We start from the raw sequence: 16,299 nt of genomic DNA, 5'->3' as shown, positions 1-16,299 counted from the left end.
AGTTAGGACCCTCCTAATGACAGGGCAGCTGTCCCTCTCCTGATGGCTCCCTTGACGACTCTGCTGATGACGTGAATGACTCATTAACATGAACAAAAGACTGAAACTGCTTTGACCTGAGTACCCCATTGTAAACAGGGGATAAAGCGTGTCTCAGACCCCCTCCCCGGTTAAGGCTGGGTTTCAAACGTTTCACAAAGAATGCCTCCTTGACCCCTCTCAAACCATTTCTTCTCTCTGGCTAATATTTTAACTTCCTTGTCCTCAAATGTGTGGTTAGTGTCTTTAAGGTGGAGATGAACTGCAGACTGAGGTCCACTGGCACCCTCTCTGCGGTGCTGGTATAGCCTTTTGTGTAAAGGTTGCTTAGTCTCACCTATGTAGTGTTCGTTACAGTTTTCCTGACATCTGATAGAATACACTACATTGCTCTGTTTGTAACTAGGGATCCTGTCCTTAGGGTGAACTAATTTCTGTCTCAAGGTGTTGACCGGTTTAAAGTAAACTGGGATTTTGTGCTGTCTGAAGATCCTCTGTAGTTTTTCCTCTACTCCTGCTAAATAAGGGAGAGACACTCCTCTTCTTCTTGTCTCCGTCTCCTGTCTATCTGGTCTCTTTGTTCTCTGGGACTTCTGCACTTTGGCCAGGGACCATCGTGGGTACATACTGTGAGGGCTTTCCAGACAAGTTGTTGTTCTTTAGCCCTTCCCTCTGCAGTTGTGGGCACCTGTAGGGCTCTGTGTTGAAGCGTCCTGATCACCCCGAGCTTGTGTTCAAGGGGGTGGTTTGAGCCAAAGAGCAGATATTGGTCAGTGTGAGTTGGTTTTCTGTAAACCCCTGTCTGGAGCTGCCTATTCTTTCCAATCGTAACATCACAGTCCAAGAAGGCTAAATGGTTGTTTCTGGCATCCTCACGTGTGAACTTGATATTGGCGTCCACTGAGTTTTTGTGTTCTGTAAAGTCCTCAACTTCCTGTTGCTTGATTTTAACCCATGTGTCATCAATATATCTGAACCAGTGACTGGGAGAGATGCCCGTGAAAGACGTCAAGGCTGTCTTCTCCCGATTCACAGGATTGCTAAAAAAGCAGTTTGAACATAATAGTTTTGAGTTTGTAGCGTCAACAGCAGATGCTACTATTATTGTGAACACCCCCTTTTCTACTTTTTTTTACTAATAGCCCAATTTCATAGCCTTAAGAGTGTGCATATCATGAATGCTTGGTCTTGTTGGATTTGTGAGAATCTACTGAATCTACTGGTACCTTGTTTCCCATGTAATAATAAGAAATATACTCAAAACCTGGATTAATCTTTTTAGTCACATAGCACTACTATTATTCTGAACACTACTGTAGATCAGACTCAAAGGGGTGACCCTCTGCTTGGGCCATGCTACTGACACAATAGACAATACAGGAAATTATACAGGAAATTTTGGGAGATTTTGGGAGTCCATGCTGGTGCACAAGACGGGAGGCCTGCAAAAGAAAAACACCCACTCCCATCTCTGGATGGAGCTGCACCTTAAACAGAGAGAAAAAACAGAATCGGGCTGCATAAAGACAACAAATACAATATAATTTATCAGCATTTAGCAACAACAAAAGCAGAAGAAATACTAAGGTGATCACCAGCCACTAGCCCTAAGCTTCACTAAAAGACCCAGACTTTAGAGAAAGTTGAGGCCACGGCCCGCTCCGTTTACTAATAAAATGAATTTAAAAGGGTAAAAAGCATAGTAACATACTATGCCAGTATGCTAGCCATACGAAAGGGAAAATAAGTGCGTCTTAAGTCTGGACTTGGAAGTCTGACTATTTTATTGATGCAGGGAGATCATTCCACACAACAGGGGCACGATAAGAGAAAGCTCTATGACCTGCATACTTTTTATTCACCCTAGGGACACAAAGTAGTCCTGCACCCTGATAATGCAAAGCCCGGGTTGGTAAGTAGGGTTTAAGTAAGTCAGCTAAGTAGGGAGGGGCTAGTCCGTGAATACATTTATAGGTTAGTAACAGAACCTTGAAATCTGATCTCACAGGGACAGGAAGCCAGTGAAGCGATGCCAAAATGGGTGGAATGTGGTCAAACTTTCTGCTTCCTGTCAAAAGTCTAGCAGCAGCATTCTGAACCATTTGGAGACCCCTAATGCTGGACTGCGGTAAACCAGAAAATACAGCATTGCAGTAGTCCAGTCTAGAAGAAACAAATGCATGAATCAGGGCCTCAGCATCAGACACAGACAGGATGGGATGAATCTTCGCTATATTTCGCAGGTGGAAGAAAGCAGTCCTCGTAATATCTCTAATGTAGAGGTCAAAGGACAATGTAGGATCAAAAATTACCCCAAGATTCCTCACTTTGTCAGTGTGATGTATGACACACAAGCCTAGGCTAAGCGTCAGCTGGTAAAATTGATGCAGATGCCTCATTGGACCAAGAACCATCATTTCAGTCTTATCAGACTTTAAAAGTAGGAAGTTGCTAGACATCCAGCTTCTCACTGATGCAAGGCAATCTTCTAAGGATTTTATGTGGATGAGATTACCAGCAGTTATCGGCATGTATAACTGAGTATCATCAACATATCAATGAAAGGTAATGCCAAAACACCGTAATATGTGCCCAAGGGGTGCTATATAAATGGAGAAAAACAGGGGGCCTAAGACAGACCCATGTGGAACCCCACATTTCATGTTATTAAGGTTAGAGGTAGTGTTATTGTACAAAACACAGTGTCAACTGGTCGCATATGATGTCAACCATGCAAGGACATTTCCAGTAATCCCAAAATGATTCTCCAGCCTATGGAGTAGAATATGATGATCTACGGTATCAAATGCAGCACTAAGATCTAACAGCACCAGAACCGTAGTGGTGTCTGCATCCATTGCAAGCAGAAGATCATTTACCACTTTAGTGAGAACTGTCTCTGTGGAATGATATTTTCTAAAAGCAGACTGCAGTGGCTCAAAAAGATTATTCTCAGTAAGGTTGTCCATGAACTGCTGTGAAACCATCTTTTCCGCTGTACTTTGAGTCCATCCCAGATAGTCAAGCTTCTCACCCAGTTAAGGAGTCTAAACCCAGATACCCGATGGAGGAATCTCATTTCCACAACTTGTATCTGTAACCTTATTCTTTTGGTCATGACCCAAAATTCATGACTATAGGTGAGGACAGGAACATAGATTGACTGGTAAATTGAGAGCCTCACCTTCTGGGTCAGCTCCTTCTTCACCACGATGGTCTGGTACAGCATCCGTAAAACATCAGATATTGCCCCAATCCTTCTATCGATCTCACACTCCAACTTACACCCACTGGTGAACAAGATCCCAGAATATCTGAACTCCTCTATCTGGGGCAATAACTCTCCTCTGACCCAGAGGGGACAAACGATGATGAATGGACATGCACAGGGTTTCAGTCACATCACCAGGCTTCGGGAGACCAGGGCATCCTCCTGGAGCCAGGCCTGGGGGGCCGGGAGCACACAGGTGAGTGCCGAGTGGCTGGTTCTACAACCATGGGACTTGGTTGGGCTCAGTCCAAAGAAACAACACGGTCTCACCTCCATGTGGACTCACCACCCGCAGGGAGAGAGTAACGGGTATGGTGTGCTGTTTTTCGGGCAGTGAACAGGGGCAAACGCCCACACGGACTGACACTCGGTTAAGCTGCATTTACACATGACGATGGCAAGCCATGAATGCCACGAAGTATACATTCTTGGCCACTGATCACAAATGTGATGATTCGGGACAGAGGTGGCAGGTGTCCTCAGGAATTGCTGCAACCTATTACCACGCGTTACGATTAATGACGTGTTGCTGGAGAATTATCAGGAACCATTAGGCATGGTCAAGAATAATGTTCCGCGTTGTGGGGTGCTATTGCGCGCTATCGTGCGTAACAGCATATCCTTAAGTTCTGTCATGTTTGAATGAGGTGAATTGTCTCTACACACACCCCCATATTTATCCAACTGTCAGTTGCTGAACAATTCAGATTACTCCAGTTTGCTCCTCAAAATCCGCAGCAGAAGAACTTTGTGATTGCATGCTTAGTTGGGCTCTGTGCCATGGAGTAGCGCAGAGAGGAGGAGGAGACGTAGAGAGCCACGTTTGGCTTCACACGGCTCTTATCTCGCTTGTTTTCCCAAACATTAGGCACATGCAGCAGGTGGAACACCTGCAGGAGCGTGCTGAGGAGCATTGGAATGAACCTTTTTGCCAACTTCGCATTACTGTCCTTCTTCAGCATACTGCAGCAATGAAACTGAATGCGGTGCAGCAGGGTTTAATTGTGCGCACATCAGAGAAGAACGCTGACATGCTCTGTTAAGGATCACCACTAATCAAGATGGATCAACACGCTCAGTTGCGACCTCCACGACATGAGGCGAAATGGGGTGGTGCGTGACATTCATGGAAAATTTTTTGACAGCCAAAAACATGCTCCACGAAAATCACGAATATCACGCACCAACATGCACTATTAAGAAACCTATTCAGATGCGTTAAGTCACGTTAAGAATGTCAGGAATGTGCCAAGAATGATGCAAATATTTCATTTGTAACGTGTCTTGCCTATGTGTAAATGCATCTTAACTCTAATTGTAATATTCCATTTACAACTCAGGGTTCTCGCTAGCGCAATTGAGCATAGTGGGCCCCTATGCTGTGATTTGGATCCCTATGCTGTGATTTAACCTACATAGGGGGACTTTTGTGTGTTTTTTTTCCTTTTTAAAAGGACATGTCGCACATTATTTAACATCCCAGTTAGCAACACAAAGTTGCGCTCAAAATGCAGATAATAGTGTTTCAAATGGTTATAAATTTCAAAATTTTCTCTGAGAGGTGCCCCCAGATCCTCCTGCATAGCGCCTGCAGCGCTCGCTGCGCGGCTATGTTCCCCCCTATGCTGTGAAAAAATCCTGGTGAGAACCCTGCAACTTATGTCTGATCATCTTTTAAAATCTGAACTTAAAAATCAGGCATGCCGATAATTTTGAGCAGCACGGTGGAAAAAACAAACAAACACATTCATATTAAACAAACTCATTTTTCCTGTTATTTATTTATTCAGAATGATGACATCTCTTATCTCTTCTGACTGAAAAAACCCCCAGGTAATTTCATCTTGTACCATAAATACAAAATAGCATAGTGAATTAGTTGACCTATAAACTCTCCTTGGACCTGCTGTCCCACATTTAGTCCCTGTAATAGTTGCCATTGTGTAGGCCCATCACAGTTTGTGTGCTGATCTCCTTTGTCCGAATTTAATCTGGAATATAGATGCTAAAAAACCCCCAACACTCGTGTGGTGAAAAAGCCCTCTGCGCAGGGTTTTTTTTATGACATGCATTTAAAATAACCGCATCAGCAAAAGCTGTCGTGCACTCAAACCGCGGACAGCACCAGCTGGCTGCGTTTTTTCCCCCCACAGATGTCCGACGTGCGCATCCCGGTTCGGTACCGCTGCCTTACCAGATTTGCTCCGGTGACGTTGAGCTCCGATCCATATAGACTGTTCCTTCAGGAGACGAGCATCCTGCTTCCACATCAACCGTCCATTTTTTTCTTTCCTCTTCACGTTACCAGCTACAGTGATATCTCGTTTGCGCCGTTACGCATCGCGCGCCTGCGAATCGGAGAGGGTGCGTGAGTGTGCGCGCCTTGAAATAAATAAATAAATAAATGAATGAATGCAGGAGGACAGAGGGAAAGCCCCATAATAACGCTGTCTCCACGGCAATACGCGCATTCCTTCACAATAATGCTCCGCAAAACCTCAATCAGATTCGTAATATTTTCAAAATAAAAGTTTTCAGGGAAGAAAATGTATATTCCAGCGTCCTGCATCAAACTGATCACGTAAGCCTACGGCACATCACGTGATTTCACCGTCACCTGCCTTTGTTTTAACTTTTGAGCGCATTTTCAGTGTTCCAGCGGCTGTTTATATTCACACGGAGAGGTCCTGGAATTCAGAGCTTCACAGGCTTCTGGTTATTTTATCACATGACAAAGATAGTGGTGTGTTGACTCACTGCTTGTGTCCTCAGACAGCAGAGCTTGCAACAGAGCAGACACTCAGAATGTCATCACCACGTGTTATTCATTCACGGAGAGTACAGGAGCACTGCGTAAAGTGCACACACCTCCGCCAGTCACTTGAGCTCCAATGCATGTAACTTTGAGGTTCATGCAAATTGCAAAATAAATAAATAAAATTTAGTAAGCAAATAAATTAGACAGATAAATAAACCCAGTATTAAATCTTTTATCTCACCCTGGATTGAGGTTGAGCACCAACATTTAATTCGGTCCTTCTTTGCCCTAGCTTTTTGAGTAATACAGATGAGAACTAGAAGCACTCGGAGAGCGCAAACCTCCGCCAATGCCATAGGGTCACTGACGTCACATGGAATACCCTTTGGCAAAGAGACTTATTCTACATCGTTTCAAGCATCTACCGTCATGTTTCAGATTCAGTGGTTAAACCCTTAGATCTTCTGCAAATGTATTTATAAAGAGAAACTGCATGAACTACACAAGTTTTTTTTATTTTCTAATAAGTTTATTCATTGAGGAGAAACAAATGCTAGATTATTGTTGTGTCATAATTTAATTTTTGTTCAGCCTTTGTGACCCGACTTCATGAAGTTAGATGCAAAAATGTTGAAATTGGCCCTATCCTGCAATGATAAAGAATCCTTTAAAAAATTATTGGATCCAGATCGTGTTCCGGATCATTACCAAAATTTAATGACTTCTAAGTTAGGCCAAGATACACCCCTGGTAAGAATTTCATTGAAATCCGTTGAGGATTTTTTTTGAGTAATCTTGCTAACAAACCAACCAAACAACCAATCAACCAACCAACAAATGGACGCGACCGAAAAGATAACCTCCTTGGCTGAGGCAATCAACCAAATAATCCAACCAACACAACACACACGAGTGAAAACACCAAGTGGAGGTGTTAAAAGCAAAGCTTTTGTTGGGAAGGTGTCGTGACACGGACCCACAACAGGGGGCGCTAAGGAACGGACAATGGATAAGCCAACCAGTAACAATTTAATGTTGTGAAAACACACAACGGAATACAGACAGAGATATGGATTGCCAATGAGACACCAGGTGACGTGTGGGCAGGCTCGAAGATAGAAGACCTCTGGCGAGAGAAGAGCCGATTCCCACACAGCTTCCACCACCAGTGGGCCTGAAGAACACCAGAGCCGCCAAGTCCCGAGTCCCCAGGTGGCCTCTGCCTTCAGCTGTCGACCCTGGTACTGCTGGCAGAGAACAGAGAAAATCCAGGTGAGTGTGAATCCGCACACTCAGTAGTCCATTCACAGTCAATGTTCTTTTTGGGAGGGAGCACCTCCACCTCCAATCACACACTCGTGCAGCTCCTGTGTAACCACTTATCTGCTACGGAGCGTGATGCGAAGTCGTCGCGGTCACGCCCTTCTCCAGCTCCGATAAGAACACCACAGGGCAAGCGGCTGCAAGGAAGAGTTATGTTAGCAGAGAAAATTACCACAGAGAAGAGTACCTCTTGGTTGCTGATTTCTCGGCGGGGAGGTGGAGTTGTAGTCCGGCTTTTATGGTGATGTGGTGAATGAGTGACAGCTGGTGCTGATGATGAATGACAGCTGTCACTCTCCGTTGCTCCGACACCCTCTCGTGCTTGAAGCCCGCACTCCAAGCAGGGCGCCATCTGGTGGTGGTGGGCCAGCAGTACCTCCTCTTCTGGCGGCCCACACAACAGGACCCCCCCCTCAACGGGCGCCTCCTGACGCCCAACCAGGTTTATCCGGGTGACGTCGGTAGAAGTCGGCCAGGAGGTCCGGGTCCAGGATGAAGCTCCTCTTCACCCAGGAGCATTCTTCGGGTCCGTACCCCTCCCAGTCCACCAGGTATTGGAACCCCCGGCCCTTCCGACGGACGTCCAGGAGCCGACGCACGGTCCACGCCGGCTCCCCGTCGATGATCCGGGCAGGAGGCGGTGCAGGTCCAGGGGTGAAAAGTGGAGAGGTGTGACGGGGTTTCAAACAGGACACATGGAAGACAGGGTGGATCCGCAGTGAAGCTGGCAGCTGCAGCTTCACTGAGGACGGGCTGAGGACCTTGATGATGGGGAACGGTCCGATGTAGCGGTCCTTGAGTTTTGGTGAGTCGACGTGGAGCGGTATGTCCTTGGTAGAAAGCCACACCTCCTGCACGGGCTCGTACGCAGGGGCCGGGGAACGCCGGCGATCTGCATGGGCCTTGGCCCTCGTCCGAGCCTTCAACAGGGCAGAACGGGCGGTCCGCCACACCCGGCGGCACCTCCTGAGGTGGGCCTGGACCGAGGGCACTCCGACCTCTCCCTCCACAAGCGGGAACAATGGGGGCTGGTACCCCAAACACGCCTCAAACGGGGAGAGGTCGGTAGCAGACGAGACCTGGCTGTTATGGGCATACTCGATCCAGGCCAGATGGTTACTCCAGGCCGCCGGGTGCACGGAGGTCACGCAGCGAAGGGCCTGCTCCAGCTCCTGGTTAGCCCGTTCTGCCTGGCCGTTTGTCTGGGGGTGGTACCCGGACGAGAGACTCACGGTGGCCCCCAGCTCCTTACAGAAACTCCTCCAGACCTGCGAGGAGAACTGGGGACCACGATCTGATACGACGTCCGACGGTATCCCATGCAGACGCACGACGTGGTGGACCAGGAGGTCTGCCGTCTCCTGGGCCGTCGGGAGCTTCGGGAGGGCCACGAAGTGGGCCACCTTGGAGAACCGGTCCACTATCGTGAGGATGACAGTGTTGCCCTGGGACGGCGGGAGGCCCGTGATGAAGTCCAGACCGATGTGGGACCAGGGGCGATGAGGCACCGGCAGGGGCTGGAGGAGGCCCGTGGTCCTCCTATGGTCCACCTTGCCCCTGGCACAGGTGGTACAGGCCTGGACGTAGTCCCGGACGTCGGCTTCCAGGGACGCCCACCAGAAGCGCTGCTGGACAACTGCCACGGTCCTACGCACCCCGGGATGACAGGAGAGCTTGGATCCGTGACAGAAGTCCAAGACGGCAGCTCTGGCTTCTGGTGGGACGTACAATCAGTTCTTAGGGCCGATCCCCGGTTCCGGGTTTCTTGCCAGGGCCTCCTGGACGGTCTTCTCCATGTCCCAGGTGAGGGTGGCCATGACAGTGGACTCGGGGATGATGGTCTTGGTTGGATCCGACAGCTCAGCCTCGGCTTCCTCTTCGTGCACCCGGGACAGTGCGTCCGATCGTTGGTTCTTAGTCCTGGGGCGGTATGTTATCTGGAAGTCAAAGCGCCCGAAGAACAGAGACCAGCGGGCTTGCCTGGGGTTCAGCCGCTTGGCGGTCCGGATGTACTCCAGGTTCCGATGGTCCGTGAAAACTGTGAAGGGCAACGCTGCTCCCTCCAACAGGTGTCTCCACTCTTCAAGAGCCTCCTTCACCGCGAGGAGTTCCCGATTGCCCACGTCATAGTTGCGCTCAGCTGGGGTCAACCTGCGGGAAAAATAGGCACAAGGATGGAGAACCTTATTGGACTCCCCGCCCTGGGACAGCACGGCTCCTATCCCCGAGTCAGAGGCATCCACTTCGACAATAAACTGGCAATCAGGGTCAGGCTGCACCAGAACTGGTGCAGTCGAGAACCGACATTTCAACTCCTTAAACGCGGCTTCGCACCGATCCGACCAGGTGAAGGGGACTTTAGTGGAGGTCAGGGCAGTCAGGGGGCTAACTACCTGACTGTACCCCTTAATGAACCTCCGGTAAAAATTTGCAAAGCCGAGGAACTGTTGCAGCTTCCTTCGGCTTGTTGGTTGGGGCCAATCTCTCACCGCCACGACCTTGGCCGGATCAGGGGCGACGGAGTTGGAGGAGATGATGAACCCCAGGAAGGACAAAGAAGTGCGGTGGAACTCACACTTCTCGCCCTTCACGAACAACCGGTTCTCTAACAACCACTGTAGGACCTGACGTACATGTTGGACATGAGTCTCAGGGTCCGGAGAAAAGATGAGTATATCATCCAGATATACGAAGACAAACCGATGCAGGAAGTCCTGCAAGACGTCATTTACCAAAGCTTGGAACGTCGCGGGGGCGTTAGTGAGGCCGAACGGCATGACCAGGTACTCAAAGTGACCTAACGGGGTGTTAAATGCCGTCTTCCATTCGTCTCCCTTCCGGATCCGAACTAGGTGGTACGCATTCCTAAGATCAAGTTTAGTGAAGATTTTGGCTCCATGCAGGGGCATGAACACTGAATCCAACAGAGGTAACGGGTATCGGTTGCGAACCGTGATCTTGTTCAGCCCTCTGTAATCGATGCATGGACAGAGTCCGCCATCTTTTTTGCCCACGAAAAAGAAACCTGCACCCATCGGGGATGTGGAGTTCCGGATCAGCCCGGCGGCTAAGGAGTCCCGGATGTAGGTCTCCATTGATTCGCGTTCCGGACGTGAGAGGTTGTACAGCCTGCTGGACGGGTACTCAACGCCCGGGATCAAATCGATGGCACAATCGTACGGTCGGTGCGGGGGAAGAGCGAGTGCCAGATCTTTGCTGAAGACGTCAGCTAAATCGTGGTACTCCGACAGATTGGGGGGAACTTTGACCTCCTCAGTAGCCGTCATGCCGGGTGGAACCGAGGATCCTAAGCACTCCCGGTGGCAGGTTTCGCTCCACTGCGTCACAACCCCAGACGGCCAATCAATCCGGGGATTGTGCTTCACCATCCATGGGAACCCTAAAATCACTCGGGAGGTAGAAGGTGTTACGTGAAACACGATCTCCTCCCTGTGATTCCCAGACACAACCAAGGTCACTGGCTGTGTCTGATGTGTGATTAATGGAAGTAGGGTGCCATCTAGTGCCCGCACCTTCAAAGGTGAAGGCAGAGCCACCAGAGGGAGCCCCACTTCCTTTGCCCATCTGCTGTCCAGCAGATTCCCTTCCGATCCCGTGTCTACCAATGCTGGGGCGTGAAGGGTTAAATCCCCACTCAGGATCGTTACTGGGATTCGTGCAGATTTGCGGGGCTTTCACGCGTGTGTGTTATGGCCCACCCTTAGCCCAGTTTCTAAGGACGGGCGTTGTAGTTTGACCGTTTGGGGCAGTCCTTTTGCATGTGCTCACATGAGCCACAAAAAAAACACTCCCCACGGACCAGCCTCCTTTGTCTGATGTTTACTTTCATTTTGGCCCTGCTCGTGTCCATAGCTTCGTCAGCAGGGGGAGCTGTTGCCACACGGAGCTCTCTGGCAGTGAAGCGTGGGGACGACGACACCCTTTCGGAACCAGAAGGGAGAGGGGCGGCTCGGGCCTGGCCACGCCCCCCGGCCTGCTCCCGACGGTGTTCATTCAAACGATTGTCTAAGCGTATAACCAAATCGACAAGCCCATCGAAATCCCGCGGTTCCTCCTTAGCCAGCAAATGCTCCTTCAGGACTGGAGACAGTCCGTTAATGAAGGCGGCGCTGAGCGCAACGTTATTCCAGCCGGACCTCGCTGCCGCGATGCGGAAGTTGACTGCATACGCAGCTGCACTCCGGCACCCCTGTCTCATCGACAGCAGCACGCTCGAAGCAGTCTCGCCTGTTGGGATGATCAAAAACCTGTTTGAACTCCCGCACAAACCCAGCGTAAGATGTTAGGAGCCGTGAGTTCTGCTCCCAGAGTGCCGTAGCCCAGGTGCGTGCCTCTCCTCGAAGCAAATTGATCACATAAGCCACCCGGCTAGCGTCCGTCGCGTACATGATTGGACGCTGTGCAAAAACGAGCGAACACTGCATAAGGAAGTCTGCGCACGTCTCGACACAGCCCCCGTACGGTTCCGGAGGGCTTATGTATGCTTCAGGGGACGGTGGGGGGGGGGTCGTTGAACGACCAGTGGAATGTCTGTGTCGGGCCCAGGACCAGCGAGAGGAGGGACTGCAGCAGCACCTTGATCGCGCGCTTCCACCCTGGCGGTGAGAGCCTCCATCCTCCGATTAAGGAGTACATTCTGCTCGGTCACCAAATCCAACCGAGCCGTGAAGGCGGTTAGGATATGCTGCAGATCACTCAACACACCTCCCGCTGATGCCTGCGCCTCTTGCTCTTCCATAGGCTGTTCAAGCTCTGGTTGACGCCCCTCAGGATCCATGACGCTTGGCCGAGAAATCCTATTGGGAAGGTGTCGTGACACGGACCCACAACAGGGGGCGCTAAGGAACGGACAATGGATAAGCCAACCAGTAACAATTTAATGTTGTGAAAACACACAACGGAATACAGACAGAGATATGGATTGCCAATGAGACACCAGGTGACGTGTGGGCAGGCTCAAAGATAGAAGACCTCTGGCGAGAGAAGAGCCGATTCCCACACAGCTTCCACCACCAGCGGGCCTGAAGAACACCGGAGCCGCCAAGTCCCGAGTCCCCAGGTGGCCTCTGCCTTCGGCTGTCGACCCTGGTACTGCTGGCAGAGAACAGAGAAAATCCAGGTGAGTGTGAATCCGCACACTCAGTAGTCCACTCACAGTCAATGTTCTTTTTGGGAGGGAGCACCTCCACCTCCAATCACACACTCATGCAGCTCCTGTGTAACCACTTATCTGCTATGGAGCGTGATGCGAAGTCGTCGCGGTCACGCCCTTCTCCAGCTCCGATAAGAACACCACAGGGCAAGCGGCTGCAAGGAAGAGTTATGTTAGCAGAGAAAATTACCACAGAGAAGAGTACCTCTTGGTTGCTGATTTCTCGGCGGGGAGGTGGAGTTGTAGTCCGGCTTTTATGGTGATGTGGTGAATGAGTGACAGCTGGTGCTGATGATGAATGACAGCTGTCACTCTCCGTTGCTCCGACGCCCTCTCGTGCTTGAAGCCCGCACTCCAAGCAGGGCGCCATCTGGTGGTGGTGGGCCAGCAGTACCTCCTCTTCTGGCGGCCCAATCAATCAATTCAATCAATTTTTTTTTTATATAGCGCCAAATCACAACAAACAGTTGCCCCAAGGCGCCTTATATTGTAAGGCAAAGCCATACAATAATTATGTAAAACCCCAACGGTCAAAACGACCCCCTGTGAGCAAGCACTTGGCTACAGTGGGAAGGAAAAACTCCCTTTTAACAGGAAGAAACCTCCAGCTGAACCAGGCTCAGGGAGGGGCAGTCTTCTGCTGGGACTGGTTGGGGCTGAGGGAGAGAACCGGGAAAAAGACATGCTGTGGAGGGGAGCAGAGATCGATCACTAATGATTAAATGCAGAGTGGTGCATACAGAGCAAAAGAGAAAGAAACAGTGCATCGTGGGAACCCCCCAGCAGTCTACGTCTATAGCAGCATAACTAAGGGATGGTTCAGGGTCACCTGATCCAGCCCTAACTATAAGCTTTAGCAAAAAGGAAAGTTTTAAGCCTAATCTTAAAAGTAGAGAGGGTGTCTGTCTCCCTGATCTGAATTGGGAGCTGGTTCCACAGGAGAGGAGCCTGAAAGCTGAAGGCTCTGTCTCCCATTCTACTCTTACAAACCCTAGGAACTACAAGTAAGCCTGCAGTCTGAGAGCAAAGCGCTCTATTGGGGTGATATGGTACTATGAGGTCCCTAAGATAAGATGGGACCTGATTATTCAAAACCTTATAAGTAAGAAGAAGAATTTTAAATTCTATTCTAGAGTTAACAGGAAGCCAATGAAGAGAGGCCAATATGGGTGAGATATGCTCTCTCCTTCTAGTCCCTGTTGTGTGGGCCGCCAGAAGAGGTACTGCTGGCCCACCACCAAAGGGCGCCCTGCCTGAAGTGCGGGCTTCAGGCACGAGAGGGCGCTGCCGCCACGGACACAGCCGGGAGTGACAGCTGTCACTCATTAATTCCTGGCAGCTGTCACACATTCTTCATCATCACACTCCATAAAGACCAGACGTCATCTCCACCTCGTTGCCGAGATATCGTACTTCATTGTAGGTAATATCCTCAGCCTTTTTGTGTTTATCTGTAATCTGTACATTGTGTTTGCAGGCGTACCGGTCCCTTGTTTTGTGGAAGCTGAGTGAGTGCAGGACGGCACTCTTTTTCTCTGAGGGATCACTGCAAACACATCAGCATATTGAGTGAGAGGTGGAGGTGGCATTCCCACCGTTGTTGTTACTGGGTGTATACACACCCACACTTGACTGTCTTTGTTCTCGCCAGCAGTACCAGATCCGACAGTCGGGGACGGTGATCACCTGGGAATTCGGGACTTGGCGGCTCCAGTATTCTCTGGGTTCGGTGGCGGAGGAAATCGTGTGGTTCCGGTTCATCTCAGGACAGACGTCTTCTATCCTCGAGCCTGCCCACACGTCACCTTTGTGATTTGACTGTAATTATATTCTGAGATTGTCTGTATATTCGTTGTGCACGTTTCACAACATTAAATTGTTACTTTTTGGCTCATCTATTGGCCGTTCATTTGCGCCCCCTGTTGTGGGTCCGTGTCAATACACTTTCACAACACCCGTTAGTACTCTAGCTGCAGCATTTTGAATTAACTGAAGGCTTTTTAGGGAACTTTTAGGACAACCTGATAATAATGAATTACAATAGTCCAGCCTAGAGGAAATAAATGCATGAATTAGTTTTTCAGCATCACTCTGAGACAAGACCTTTCTAATTTTAGAGATATTGCGTAAATGCAAAAAAGCAGTCCTACATATTTGTTTAATATGCGCTTTGAATGACATATCCTGATCAAAAATGACTCCAAGATTTCTCACAGTATTACTAGAGGTCAGGGTAATGCCATCCAGAGTAAGGATCTGATTAGACACCATGTTTCTAAGATTTGTGGGGCCAAGTACAATAACTTCAGTTTTATCTGAGTTTAAAAGCAGGAAATTAGAGGTCATCCATATCTTTATGTCTGTAAGACAATCCTGCAGTTTAGCTAATTGGTGTGTGTCCTCTGGCTTCATGGATAGATAAAGCTGGATATCATCTGCGTAACAATGAAAATTTAAACAATACCGTCTAATAATACTGCCTAAAGGAAGCATGTATAAAGTGAATAAAATTGGTCCTAGCACAGAACCTTGTGGAACTCCATAATTAACTTTAGTCTGTGAAGAAGATTCCCCATTTACATGAACAAATTGTAATCTATTAGACAAATATGATTCAAACCACTGCAGCGCAGTGCCTTTAATACCTATGGCATGCTCTAATCTCTGTAATAAAATTTTATGGTCAACAGTATCAAAAGCAGCACTGAGGTCTAACAGAACAAGCACAGAGATGAGTCCACTGTCCGAGGCCATAAGAAGATCATTTGTAACCTTCACTAATGCTGTTTCTGTACTATGATGAATTCTAAAACCTGACTGAAACTCTTCAAATAGACCATTCCTCTGCAGATGATCAGTTAGCTGTTTTACAACTACCCTTTCAAGAATTTTTGAGAGAAAAGGAAGGTTGGAGATTGGCCTATAATTAGCTAAGATAGCTGGGTCAAGTGATGGCTTTTTAAGTAATGGTTTAATTACTGCCACCTTAAAAGCCTGTGGTACATAGCCAACTAACAAAGATAGATTGATCATATTTAAGATCGAAGCATTAAATAATGGCCCACACAACAGCTTTGACATAAATAAAGGTTGTAGATCAGAACTGATGATGATTGAAGGCTGTGACCTTTAAATTTAAAGGTATTTCCTTGATATCAGTCTGAAAGGTGTCTGAGCTTCATTTGCAGAGTGACAACGGTGGATTAGTGGTTAGTACTGTTGCCTCACAGCAAGTACAGTATATCATGGGTTCGTTTCCCACTCCCCTTGTTTGCAGGTTAGGTCAATAGGAAACTTTATTACTGTCCAGGTCTCCCTTGCAAAAGAGGTCTTGATCTCAATGGGACTAACCTGGTTAAATTAAAATTAAACGTTTGTTGCTGTTGAGTCAATCTGAGATGATGCTAGTTCTCCATCAGGGGGCGCCAAAGATCAAACACGGCAACACGAGGTTTATTTTCAGCTCTGAAGCTGTCAAAATTAGAAGTTCACATCTTAAATAAAACACACTTAATTGACAAACAAAATAATCAAAACTTATAAAAAAATAAATGCTGTTTTATTTGGATGTACAAAGAAGGGGGGAGGGTGGACTATAATGTAGCACACAAGTAGCATTGTAATGTTAAGAAACTGTAATACTTTTAAAATCTGATGTCATAAAAAAATAAAATGTGTAAACGTTTTAGGGGCCACAATCTTTTTTTTTAACTGTATCCTGCTGTGATTGTGAGT

The 16,299-nt window shown here is 48.4% G+C and overlaps 1 protein-coding gene across 1 annotated transcript in view; it reads right to left on the bottom strand.

The window, feature by feature from the left end:
• The window catches only part of LOC117521821 (myomegalin-like), a 150,802-nt gene extending 145,068 nt beyond the window's left edge, over window positions 1–5,734 (bottom strand). Inside the window, exon 1 of the mRNA XM_034183170.1 lies at window positions 5,505–5,734. Within this exon, the coding sequence (XP_034039061.1) occupies window positions 5,505–5,539 (35 nt within the window). The 5' untranslated portion in view covers window positions 5,540–5,734. The remainder of the gene's footprint in view (window positions 1–5,504) is intronic.
• Window positions 5,735–16,299: the final 10,565 nt, after the last annotated feature.

Source organism: Thalassophryne amazonica, chromosome 12, assembly GCF_902500255.1.
Source record: "Thalassophryne amazonica chromosome 12, fThaAma1.1, whole genome shotgun sequence".
Taxonomy (NCBI): Eukaryota; Metazoa; Chordata; class Actinopteri; order Batrachoidiformes; family Batrachoididae; genus Thalassophryne; species Thalassophryne amazonica.
The sequence above is the reverse complement of the archived record's forward strand: the minus strand, read 5'-3'. Positions and strand labels throughout refer to the sequence as shown.